Source organism: Anthonomus grandis, chromosome 5 (genome assembly GCF_022605725.1).
Source record: "Anthonomus grandis grandis chromosome 5, icAntGran1.3, whole genome shotgun sequence".
Taxonomy (NCBI): Eukaryota; Metazoa; Arthropoda; class Insecta; order Coleoptera; family Curculionidae; genus Anthonomus; species Anthonomus grandis.
This window is the reverse complement of record NC_065550.1, coordinates 19,089,495-19,101,710: the sequence shown is the minus strand read 5'-3', so window position 1 is coordinate 19,101,710 and position 12,216 is coordinate 19,089,495. Positions and strand designations below refer to the sequence as shown.

Genomic DNA, 12,216 nt, shown 5'->3' with positions numbered 1-12,216 from the left:
TGTCTTTCTAAAGTCCGAGATAAATGTCGCCAGTCACTATAGCCATTCCCCTCATTAAAACTATTATCAGAAATTTTAAATAATTTACAAGGAAAACAGTACACTGAATCTTTAGATTTTGAGCAAATAAGCCAGGTTCTAGGACCTTTTTCATTGTTAGTTAATTTTTTTTCAAAGTAAGCAGCGCTAAAACATCTATTTAAATTATTAATGGGATAATTAATATTTTTAATTTGAACAGGTCCTATTCCTAAAATCAATAATCTAATATTATCCGTTAATATTTCGGGCTAATATGCTGGATCTTTAAATCGTTCTTCATTTACCTAAATAGCTTCAATGTTCTCAGTTTGCGTATTTGCTGGCGTATTCGTCGAGTCTTGTTTCAGTTCATCTCCTGATGGTTGTTGATCTCCATCATTTGGTTGTTCTACATCGGCATCGGCTTCAGTTGACGTCAAAGGTTGAACATCCGGCCTTTGGCTTGTTGAAGGTTGAGGCACAGATGTAAATAGCTCCACACTACTAGTAGCTCACACTAGTAGTAGCTCTGTGTGTATCTGTGGTCGAGGTTGTGCCGGTTGTGGGTTCGTTGATGACGCAAAAAACTTTTTTAACGAACCTGCTAACCGCCTGTCATCTTCCTCCTTTTCTAGCTTCCTTTTTCAGTATTGGGAACCAGAAAGCCCCTTTCGACCATCAGCCATCTAAATCAACAAATATTTTTTTTAGAATTGGCACAAAAATCAGACATTACTTTTTTCAATGAAAAATTGCTTAAGGCATGAAGTTTTAAATATTTGGAAGATATTAATAAAATATTTTAAACTTACCGTTAGCAACACAAACACAATTTTTATATAAAATGTATTAAAAATAAACACTAATCGACAAGTCGCTTTTAAATTCGCAAATTAAAATAAATTAAAAACAAAAGGGTGGGAATTTCTAAACATTACACCCCCGCTTATTTCTGCAGCTCCAAAATACATATTATTTATTGTCCAAAAGTATTGAAATTCCGCAAGAAATAAATTTCGGGGAATTACTTACTATTGGTGGTACTTTACGCGGCTCTTGTAATTACGCCGCCTTATAACATCATCAGCACCGGCGCCGCCCTGGCTGCACCCACCATAATTGCGGTGCTATTGTTTTTATTACCTGGTCCTGGTACCTATTTATTTATCTATATAGATTATTATTATTATAGCAACGATTCGGGGAACAATGCTCGGTTTCAGTAAACATTGTATTCTGTTGGCGCCTTAATTATAAGTTTTAAATTTTATAAATTTTTGTTATTCATAATTTTTTTTCATTACTTGGCGCTTTTTTATTTTATTTTTCGGATATTTTGCCGCCCCAAATGAGCCGCCCGGGTGCGGCGCACCCCTTGCACCCTCGGCATGGTTTGGACCTGCTTATGTTTTATAGCCATTAAATATTTATCGCGCCATTCCCGTAATTGTTGAGATTCCATTATTGTTTAGCGTTTATTAATCGTATTATACTTAAAACCCATTTCAGATAAAAGGTTTCTGAAACTTGATATGCTACAAGAAATATTTGTTTTGTCCTTAATTAGTCTGTTTCTCAGGGTAACAGTAGTTACTGAATGTTCTTCATACATTTGTTAAATTGATAAGTTTGTTAAATAGATGATAATTTGTACCAAGGAAACAATTAAATGTTTAAACTTAAATACAAAACAATAAAATTTAAGGGAGGGAGGAGAACGGTGGAAACTATAGACCAAAAATCTGTTTAAAGTTCGTTTTTACTAAGCTTCAATTTTTAATTTTTTAGTATTTAGGGTTTACTTACTATAATATCATATTTATAACTATGCAGGGCTAGAAAACGGATGGCAGACTCCAAATGAGAAGAAAATGTATTAAAAATTAAAAATTTGAAACTGATTGGACGGCGTGACATCCACCCTTAAAATCTTAAATAGAAAGGGGGGTCAAGTGATACATCATCTTGAAGCTCTTGAAAAATGCTTTCCAATAATACTGTAGAAAGCAACATTTCAGTAAATTCTTCTCTAATCAACGAAAACAATAAATAAAAACACTATTTTGAAATTTTTATTATTATTTACTTAGATGTTGAAAATTATTTCCGTTATTATGAAGACAATAATAAATCCTATTGTCAAATTCTTCAAGTACATTTACTAATGTTTCTATGGATATAGCATGTATGCGTTCTAAAAGAACACATTGTTGTGTTCTAAAAACCATAGACTATAGGTGACCTAACAAAAAGAAATGTCTCATTCGGGGATCTAGGTGGCTATTCAATAGGGCCTCTTTGTCTAATCCACTGATTAGGATAGTGATCATCCAACCATTACCTAGCGGCAACTACATATTGAGAGGTGCTCCATCCTGTTAAAATTATAGTAAGCGTTCTTCTAAAAGTAAATTTCCGTGTATGTCTCTCTGATTTTTAATTCCCGCACTATTAGTGGTTCAATAGAACTCTGTAGCTTTTCAGCATACATGTCGCCGATTTAAATTTCCTAGTATAAATATTGGGCCGATAATACTATCTCCCAATATACCATATGCCCAGGCATTAATTTTCTGGATGTAAAAATTGAATTTATTGCAAACTGCTTCAGAATTTCAATTTGGATTGTTTCGTCGACTAAACTCGGTTGATTTTCCTTTTTATTCGTGACAATACCAATTTTCTTCAAATTTGGCTACTAGTTGGCAAACTGACTCCGGGCTTTCATTTTGATGCAAGCCCGTTGTCCTGCATTCCTTTCGTTAAAACGTTGAACTTAAGAAACATTTATCCTGGGAACCATAAATGAAAATAATGTTTACAGTAATGTTTAGCTATGCTGTACACCATTGTTAAATATAAGAAGTGCCGTTTTCGTTTAAACTAAACCGAAAGTAAACTGTTCTCAAAATAATAATACTAGTACAATTTACGTTTAAAGTAAATTCTGTGATAATAAAATGCGAATATTTATAAACGACGGTTTTTTTTCGGAATAAAAACCATAGCAAATAAACCAACGCAAAATATCTACGGGCTTCACATGTTTAGATTCTTAAGAGCCTTGCTGGTATATCGGTAGCCATCATTTTGAAGATTTAATCAAAAAATAAAAAATTTCAAACATGTGTTTTTATTTATTGTTTTCCTTGATAAACAGAGAATAATTTTTTGAAATGTGGCTTGCCTTGATATATCATTGAAAAGCATTTTTCAAGAGCTTCAAGGTGATGGACACAGATGTAAATAGCTCCGCACGCGGAGCTATTTACATCTGTGGTGATGGATCAGTCCCCTTTCTATTTAGGATTTTATGTTTGTATCTCACCCTGTCCAAGAGGTTGCAGATAAGGGTGAGATAATATACTTGTTTCTGTTTCACCTTCGCTTAATAGAAACTGTTTTCAGCGTTTTTTTATTCAATTTCGTTCCTAAGATATGGATGTTTCAAGTAGTTAAAATCGTTACCCTGTATAACATATATGCAAAGCACCCTGAAATGTTGAAATCTCGATATATGCACCCATCCCTTTTTTAGGTGAACTCTAAGCACTCTCACGTATAAAATTAACCTCCGCGCATTTAATATACATAACCTAACATAGTAATTAGTACGAAAATAATTTAATTATGTTATTACTGTAGTTGATAGGCAACTTTTTATTTTCTATTGTTTATTACTGAAATTTAAACTATTTGTTCGTCAATTCTATAATATATAAGTTAACTAGACGTTATTATGACCGAAGCAAATAAAAAAATCGTATATGTCGGTGGTCTAGCGGAAGAAATCGACGAGAAGATTTTAAAAGCCGCCTTCATACCCTTCGGAGACATCATTGACGTCCAAATACCCTTAGATTATGAATCGGAAAAACACAGAGGCTTCGCCTTTATAGAGTTCGAGAGTTCAGAAGATGCGGGTGCCGCTATTGACAACATGAATGATGCAGAATTATTTGGCAGGACCATAAGGGTAAATCTCGCCAAACCACAAAAAATAAAAGAGGGTTCCACAAGACCAGTTTGGTCAGAAGATACGTGGCTCCAGAAACATGCAGGGGAAACTATAAAGGATAAAGTAGCCACTACGACTGAGAAGCCTAATGAAGAGACTGAGGAAGTTCAAGAGCCAGCAGCAAAGAAAGTGAAAAATCCACAAGTTTATTTGGATATAAAAATAGGGAGGACTGAAGTAGGTCGAATAACTATAATGCTCCGACCTGATGTTGTTCCAATCACAGCAGAGAACTTTAGATGTCTATGTACTCATGAAAAGGGTTATGGTTATCAGGGGAGTTCATTCCATAGAATTATCCCAGATTTTATGTGTCAAGGAGGAGATTTTACCAATCACAATGGAACAGGAGGAAAATCAATATATGGCAGAAAGTTCAATGATGAAAATTTCCAATTAAAACACACAGGTCCAGGTACTCTTTCTATGGCAAATTCTGGACCTAACTCGAATGGATCTCAGTTTTTTATATGCACTGCTAAGACTGACTGGTTAGATGGTAAACATGTGGTTTTTGGACATGTGATTAGTGGTATGGATGTTGTTAAGAGAATGGAAAGGTGTGGGAGTAAAACAGGAAAACCCAAAGAAAAAATTATTATATCAGCTTGTGGAGAAGTTTTGTAGGATATAATTGGTTTTATCTTTTTTATTTTACTTTTTAATATAAGGTTTTAATTTATCTAATTGACAAATGAGTACATTTATAAATAATTTAATTAATGAGCATTGTAAATAATGTTCTTTTATGTTTCTATGGCCCCGAAGCTAATCATTCAGGCTTAAATATAAGAAAATACAAAATGTATAGTTTTCATTCCAAATTTAGGGAAAGGCCCTGTTCTGCAAAAAATCTGATGTAAAAAGTAGAGCAAGATTGGTAATTACCAGAACAACCTTTTTCTTTATCCAGGAGATTTATTAAAGAAGTTATTGATTTTTCCATCTGTCAAATGTACAGTTTTAAATAATATAAATAATATTTAATAAAAAAGGATCAATTAACATTTGTGTCTGGATTAAATACTTCCTGTTACATTTAGTGAAATTTTTATACTAGTGTTAATAGTCACATTTTTTTTCCTAAAATTTTCAGATGTAATATTTATTACTTCCAGTAATGCATTAATTTTATTTATCAAAGCAAAGGTGAAACTTTATTTTACTTAGTTGTCTATGAGAAGGTTGACAGCAGTATCTAAATTAAGTATAGTCGTGAAGTCGTCTTCGCTCTTATCGTGCGGGTTCAAAGGTCACCACGTAATATGAATCAAATTAAAAAATTAGTGGCTGCCAAAATGTTATTTCCTTGAGAGTTTGACAATACATTGAACGCCGTCATGTGACATATTAAAGCCGCGTATACACCTTAAATCATAATTATTAACTGACGTGATGCCTTTAACGCCGTCAAAATATCTGCGGAATACTACGTATCCGAGATTCGACATGTAAAACATACGTTGGTTATTTCCTTTCATGACGTGAAAAAGCCCATAAGTATAAAGCCCGTTGGGTATACGCCTCATCGGTATATGCCTAGAATCCCCGATATTCTGCTAAGTTGCCAGACATAATATTTACTTTTCTTTTTTGAAAAATTGTCCGAAATAGACGGAACTCTCAATAACAATTTTTCTTTACGCAATAATATCTAAATCTAAGCATTTTATATTTTTTTATGAGAGCAAAAATGCCTCCCTAGCCTTTCATTAAAATTGTACGTATTTCATTTAAAAATGGTTGTTAACTAAATTTTTGAGAAATTAGTATACGATTTAGCATGATCCTATGTATGTGCATAACATACTAATTTGTCGATTTCAGGGCACAGCGATTTTTAACGATCAGAGCTAATTTTTAACGATTATATTTTGATCTTGTCTTCTTCTTTGTTTATGTGTGATTGTGTTTTTTTGTAATAATTATTGGGAAACTATACATTTTGGTATAATGACAACAATTAATTTGTATTGTGTGTGATGCAGTGCAGTCAGAGACCAGGAAACTACTTTCTTTGTTTAAAGGCAAGTTCATGTTACAATCTCACTTTTAAAATGACATTTTAATTTTATGATTTATTATTTGTCGTTTGACCCAATCTATACGTTGATGCACAGAAAATTAAAAAAGTTGTGTTATCTTTTCTTTTATATCAGTTAAAAGTCAAAAAAAGATAAAAAATAACTAAAAAAAAAAACTGGTGAATGCGGCGGGCATTTCTATCTGCCAGGGCATTCACTAATTTATTTACTTAGCTTTTTTTAAAAAGATAAATACGAGGGGAGCTACGACAGTTCTTTAAAATGTCGTTTTCTTATGAATATTTATTTAATTACACATTACAAGGCAAAAAAAGATTGAAACTAACTATTAAAAAAATGGAGCATGCGCCGGGCATATCTATCTCCCAGCGCATTCACCAATTTATTTACATAGCTTTGTTTAAAAAAAAATTTTATACTTTTTAATCATACCTAAATAATAAACGAAATGCAAAAAGAAAACTCATTATTTTAATAACGAAAAAGAAAGTAAAGGATTGCTGAGAATGTACAAGAAGAAGTAGCTAAAGCGCTTGGAATTAGTTTAAGAATGGTGCAAAAGGTTGTATATGAAAACAAGAACAATCTTATTTCCAAGCAGGAAACAAAGTGTAAAAGGAAGAAGCCGAAGACTGATTTAAGTGAATGTGTAAAAATGAAGTAACAAATTTGACTAAAAAAAGAAACTAATTATAACTATCATTATCACTAACAAAGTCGGAAAACTCTTCGTCATTTTCCGAATCTTCTTCAAATGGAGCAATGATCAATGGTTCAACTTGGATATCGAGTACTTTTTCTCTCTTCCACCAGGTTCTAATAATGTTTTCTGTGATCCACTGATTTCCGCCAATACTCCTTTGTGATGTGATTCAATGCCTCATTCCAAACAGCTTCAACCTGGTCAGATCTAAGCCCAGCACCCACATGCTTCTCATAATAAGATTTTGACCCTGCCCATATAAGCTCAATGGCATTAAACTGACAATGGTATGGTGGCAATCTTAAAACTTCATGGCCATATTGACGTACTATTTCGTCAACAGCATATATTTTTGGTCTTTTCAGCGATTTTGCAATTTAAAGAAGTTCGGATTTTAGCATATATGGCAAGGGATTCTGATTTTCTTTTACTAACCATTCATAAATTTTGCTTTTTCTCCAACTTCCATTTGGTTGTTTATTCAAAATTCTTGAATGATACGACGCATTGTCTAATACTATTAAAGAAGGTTCTTGCAAGTTCGGTATTAACTGTTCCTTTAACCTTTTTTCAAACATTTCGCAATTCATATTGTCATGATAATCCATACTTTTAGACTTAGAAGAAAAAATTAAACTTGCACCTGGAACGAATCCCGTTGAAGACCCGGCATGTAAAATAATAAATCGTTTTCCCTGACCACATCCTTTTTTTCTTTTCACGCTTTTCACAGATTCATCTTGCCAAGATTTTATTCCACTCCCGTTTGAAAATATCCAATTTAATCTAAGAATACCACTTTCCTTACTCCACTTTGATTTTTCATTTTGTGTATATTGTCTTAAAAATCCTATTCGTTGGCTCACAATATTTAGTAGTTCAAAAAATATCTTCTATTGTAGTCTTTTTTATAGGGAAAACCTATGCTTTTAATTAATTTTGATAAAGCAGAAAGTCCAAAGTGTCGCGTTGCTTTAAAACATCTCTTAGAAATGGCAGCGCTATATTTGTTTTTAGCCTATACAGTTTATAAATCCTATCCCTTACTTCCATTTTTACACATTCACTTAAATCTTCAGTCTTCGGCTTCTTCCTTTTACACTTTTTTCCCTTCTTGGGAATAAGATTGTTCTTGTTTTCATTTACAACCTTTTGTACCATTCTTAAACTAATTCCAAGCGCTTTAGCTACTTCTTCTTGTACATTCTTAGGCAACCCTTTATTTTCTTTTTCGTTCTCGAAGTAATTAATAACATTAAGTACCATTTTTTTGGCTTGAGGATTTAGAAATCCACAAAAAGGCTTTTTCTTTTCCATAATTTGAAATTTAAATTATCTTGTGACAAATAATGTCATCCGTCAATCGAAACGAGACAGGCATGTTTGTTATGAAAGTAATTGTTTTAGAACCACTGACATTTATCATTTTATCTTCTTTTGATACATTAACGCAGCATATATCTGTTTCGTTTATCTGACGCGTTGTAGTTAAAAAACGTCGTTGCGCAAATTGAAATGAAACGTAACTACAAAAGTTTGTCGTTGATAGTCCGATACACCCGCACGATAAGAGCGATTTTGACTATATTTTATGTTTTTCTATAACCAAACACTTAGATAAACAAAAATATTTTCATATTTGATAACTATTAGTTTTCCTGAGTTTATTTAAAAAATAGGTTGTTTCTACATTAAGTTTTATATATAATTATGAATTTATTTTATTATATTCATCAGATCTAAAATATAGTGGTTAACCAATTAAGGCTATCCAAATTTTTATATATATACACATCAAAATGGTCTAAGGAACACTTAGAAAAATAGTTTTTTTCGCCTTATAAATATATATAATATATATTATACCAACGAAGTAAAATAAACATTTGGGTACAAAAAATCATACCAGAACAGCGTTTTTTGCTACTTGCACATTTTGTCGAAATAACGCAGATTATAATTTTTAAATTCTAACGCAATATCGCATTTTCTGTGGTTCCAACCGAACAACTGTGATTTAGTTTTTATTTAATAAAAATGGAAAGACGACATTTAACTCGAGAGGAAATTCTAAGAGCAGTCGGAATGCTTAAGGCAGGAACAAGTCAAAGAGACGTTGCAAGAGCTTTGGATACATCTCCCAGTGTAATTAACCGTTTGTGGACAAGATATAGAGAGACAAATGATGTTAGAGAACGGCATCAAGGCCCGTCGCGAGTTACCACACTTACCCAAGACCGTTTTATAACTTTGCAAGCTCAAAGAAATCCCACGGTAACAGCCTCTGTTTTGGTTCAGCAACTCTCACGAGTGCATAACGTCGAGGTTTTAGGTCAAACTATTAGAAACCGTTTGCATGAGAGAGGACTTCATGCCAGAAGACCCTTAAGGATTCCTCGGTTAACTTTAGGAAATCGAGGTGCAAGATTAACGTGGTGCCAAGAACATGTTAATTGGAATCAAGAAAGATGGGCCACAGTTCTTTTTACGGATGAGTCTTGATTTTCATTTTATCCTGATTCTGGAAGAATTCGTGTCTGGAGAGAGGAAGGAAATGAAAGTCGTTTGCGTCATGCCCGGGAAGTAGTAGGGCAACGTGGTGGATCACTAATGTTTTGGGGTGGCATTAGACTTGACGGAAAAACGAACCTCATTTTTGCAACAAGATAATGCCCCACCACATCGAGCACGGCTTGTACGAATCGCTATTGAGGAAAATCAAATCAATCTTCTACCCTGGCCCTCTACCTCACCGGACCTTAATCCAATTGAGCATGCTTGGGATTGGTTCAAAAGGCAACTTCTTCAACGATTTGACTTTTTTCAAACCGCTGTCTTGCTGTGACACATGTTTGGGAGGAGTTGCCCCAAAAATTAATTAATAATTTAATTTTAAGTATGCCTAGGCGATGCCAAACTGTTATTAATAATAGAGGTGGACCATCTGGCTACTAGTTTAATTTGTATTTGGTAAATTTTTATTTTTATAATTTTTTATTTCTTTATTTTTATTTGGACCCTAAATTATGAGTAAATTATCATCTACAAAAAAAAGTTAATAATTATATTGTTATTTCATTCGAATTATGTAAAAAATTGCAATTAACTTTTTTCCAATGTTCTCAAAAATATTAACATATTTGTATGTGTTCCCTAGACCATTTTGATTTGTGTACATATTAATATCTTCACACATCTTCTCATATGTGCTTTGTAAATCTTGGACCAAGACACAAGTTTTTGAAACTTTAATGTCTGTAGCAATAAAAACCATAATTTTGAGGTATGCATATGTACCCCCTGCAGACATAAATGAACTCGTTCTACTTTTGGTAGAATTAGCTGCTAATGGTGAATTGTATAAAAACAAAAGATGAATTTAAAGTTCTTAATATAAAATCTGACAACCAAACATAGCAACATGAAATGTTCTGTTTCAAAATAAGTTTTAAAAAAATGTATATATGGTGTGGCACCGCCAGGCGGGGACATAGGAAATTCTATGTAATTTTTAATAGGTTAAAATATTGGCTCCCGTAATGATTTTAGAGAAAAAATATATGGAAATAATTTAAAGAGCACCAAAATCTGCAACCAACAAAATAACTTTAATTATTTTTGATTTGTCCGTTTAGCAGTAACAGAAAAATCTTTACGAAAATTTATTGCCTTGTATTCACAGGTCTGCTAGTCAAAATTTATTACGCTGCCCCGTGATGAAGATCAAATAATTTGTCATAAGTTCACTGCATTAAAGTTCTACATTAAAAAACTCAGCTATGAGTTATATTACTAAAGAAAAAGTCTAATAAAAGGTTTAATAAAAAAGTAAAGCTACAAGTTTTTTAAAATATTTGGTTTATATTATTATAACTTGGGTATGATTGTATGAATTTTCATTAATAATTTAATTAAAACTACAATTTTTTTATGACAACTTTACTTGGTAGTTAATCTTACCTAACTTTCTCACCTTGAGTGATACTTGTATGGGGCAACAAAAAAGACAACATTTTCGCCAATAAGTTCTAAACGGGAAATCCTACAAAATTAAAAGTTATCTTATTAGTTGCAGATTTTAGTGCTCTTTAAATTATTCTAATACATTTTTTCTCTAAAATAATTTTAGGAGAGCCAATATTTGACCCTAATAAAAATTACATGGGATTTCCTATGTCCCGCCTGGCAGTGCAACACCCTGTATATACATATATCATTAGTTTGATTTGATTTGCACATCAAAATTCAAATATACATTAAAATCTTATACTTTATTATTATATACTATTAATAGGTAATAACAAACTTACAAAAAAATTTGTTAAAGCGTACACATAGGAACTACAAAATCTTAATTATCGGCATTAAAAGTCTACAGATTTGTATTGTAACTGAGATAATAATTAGTGCAAATTTAATAAATGGTTTATTAGTTTTTTTTTGTTTTTTTCAAACATCCCAATTTAGCCATAGCCAGGATTGACACTCAGTACTCAGTGGGCACTTATAGAAGCTTTCCAGCGGCGCTCAATATTTTGGATGAATTATTAAAAGTTTATTATAGCCAATCACGAACTTACAAATATACCTGGGCTGCCAATTCAATGAAAAGTAAATGACCACTACTAGGGGGCCGCCATTTTGCGTGATTGTGTCCTTTCGATGTTGTCACTCTGACAAATTTTAATTGTGCCTACTGTAGGGAAACAAAACAATTAAAGTTCTTGAGAGGTTATGTTTACAAAAATACAAAATAGAAAGTAACATATAGGTAAGAATTTAAGACAGTTGCGTTAGATCTGTGATTTTTCTGGTACTTCTTTAAGAATTTCGTTAAAATTTATGAAAGAAAGTAATCCTCACCTAAAATGAGACAATTTTCAATCAACTTGGAATAGATGCATGCACGTTAAAATATTTGTTTTATCATTCTGATAATCTTAAATCTTATATAATCATATGATAATCTTGATTATGTTTGGGAACCATTCTAACATATTTTTTATTCACTGCATTCTAAAAAAGCATACCTAAGTTTGTGCCGTCAGACCTTCACAGACGCTTCCCTATAATATTCGCCAGATTAATACCCTATTACACGATCCTTTTGATAGCATTTTTTTATCAACTAACACCTATGAACTTTTTTTTATGCTATTTGAAAGTTATTGTGTTAAAGGGGGTATGATATTTATTGAAGATCTTGAACTAAGCATAATTTATGCAATTGATAATATTGATGGCAGATCACTGAGCCACTAGAAGCACTTACAAAGCGGGCTTAAAATGCTTGGAGCAAGGGCCTGATGTTCGAGCATCTCATCTAAAATGTACATTAATAAACGATACTTTTTATATTTGTATAATTTATATTTTAAGGTGACGGGTCATTTCACAACTTTTGGTTAGAATTCAATATACTATCGATT

General features: G+C 32.4%; 1 protein-coding gene across 1 annotated transcript; it reads left to right on the top strand.

The window, feature by feature from the left end:
- The first annotated feature begins 3,626 nt into the window (after positions 1-3,626).
- On the top strand, positions 3,627-4,721 carry LOC126736331 (peptidyl-prolyl cis-trans isomerase E). The gene has a single exon (XM_050440641.1). The coding sequence runs from the start codon at positions 3,761-3,763 to the stop codon at positions 4,664-4,666; it is 906 nt and encodes a 301-aa protein (XP_050296598.1). The 5' UTR covers positions 3,627-3,760; the 3' UTR covers positions 4,667-4,721.
- Positions 4,722-12,216: the final 7,495 nt, after the last annotated feature.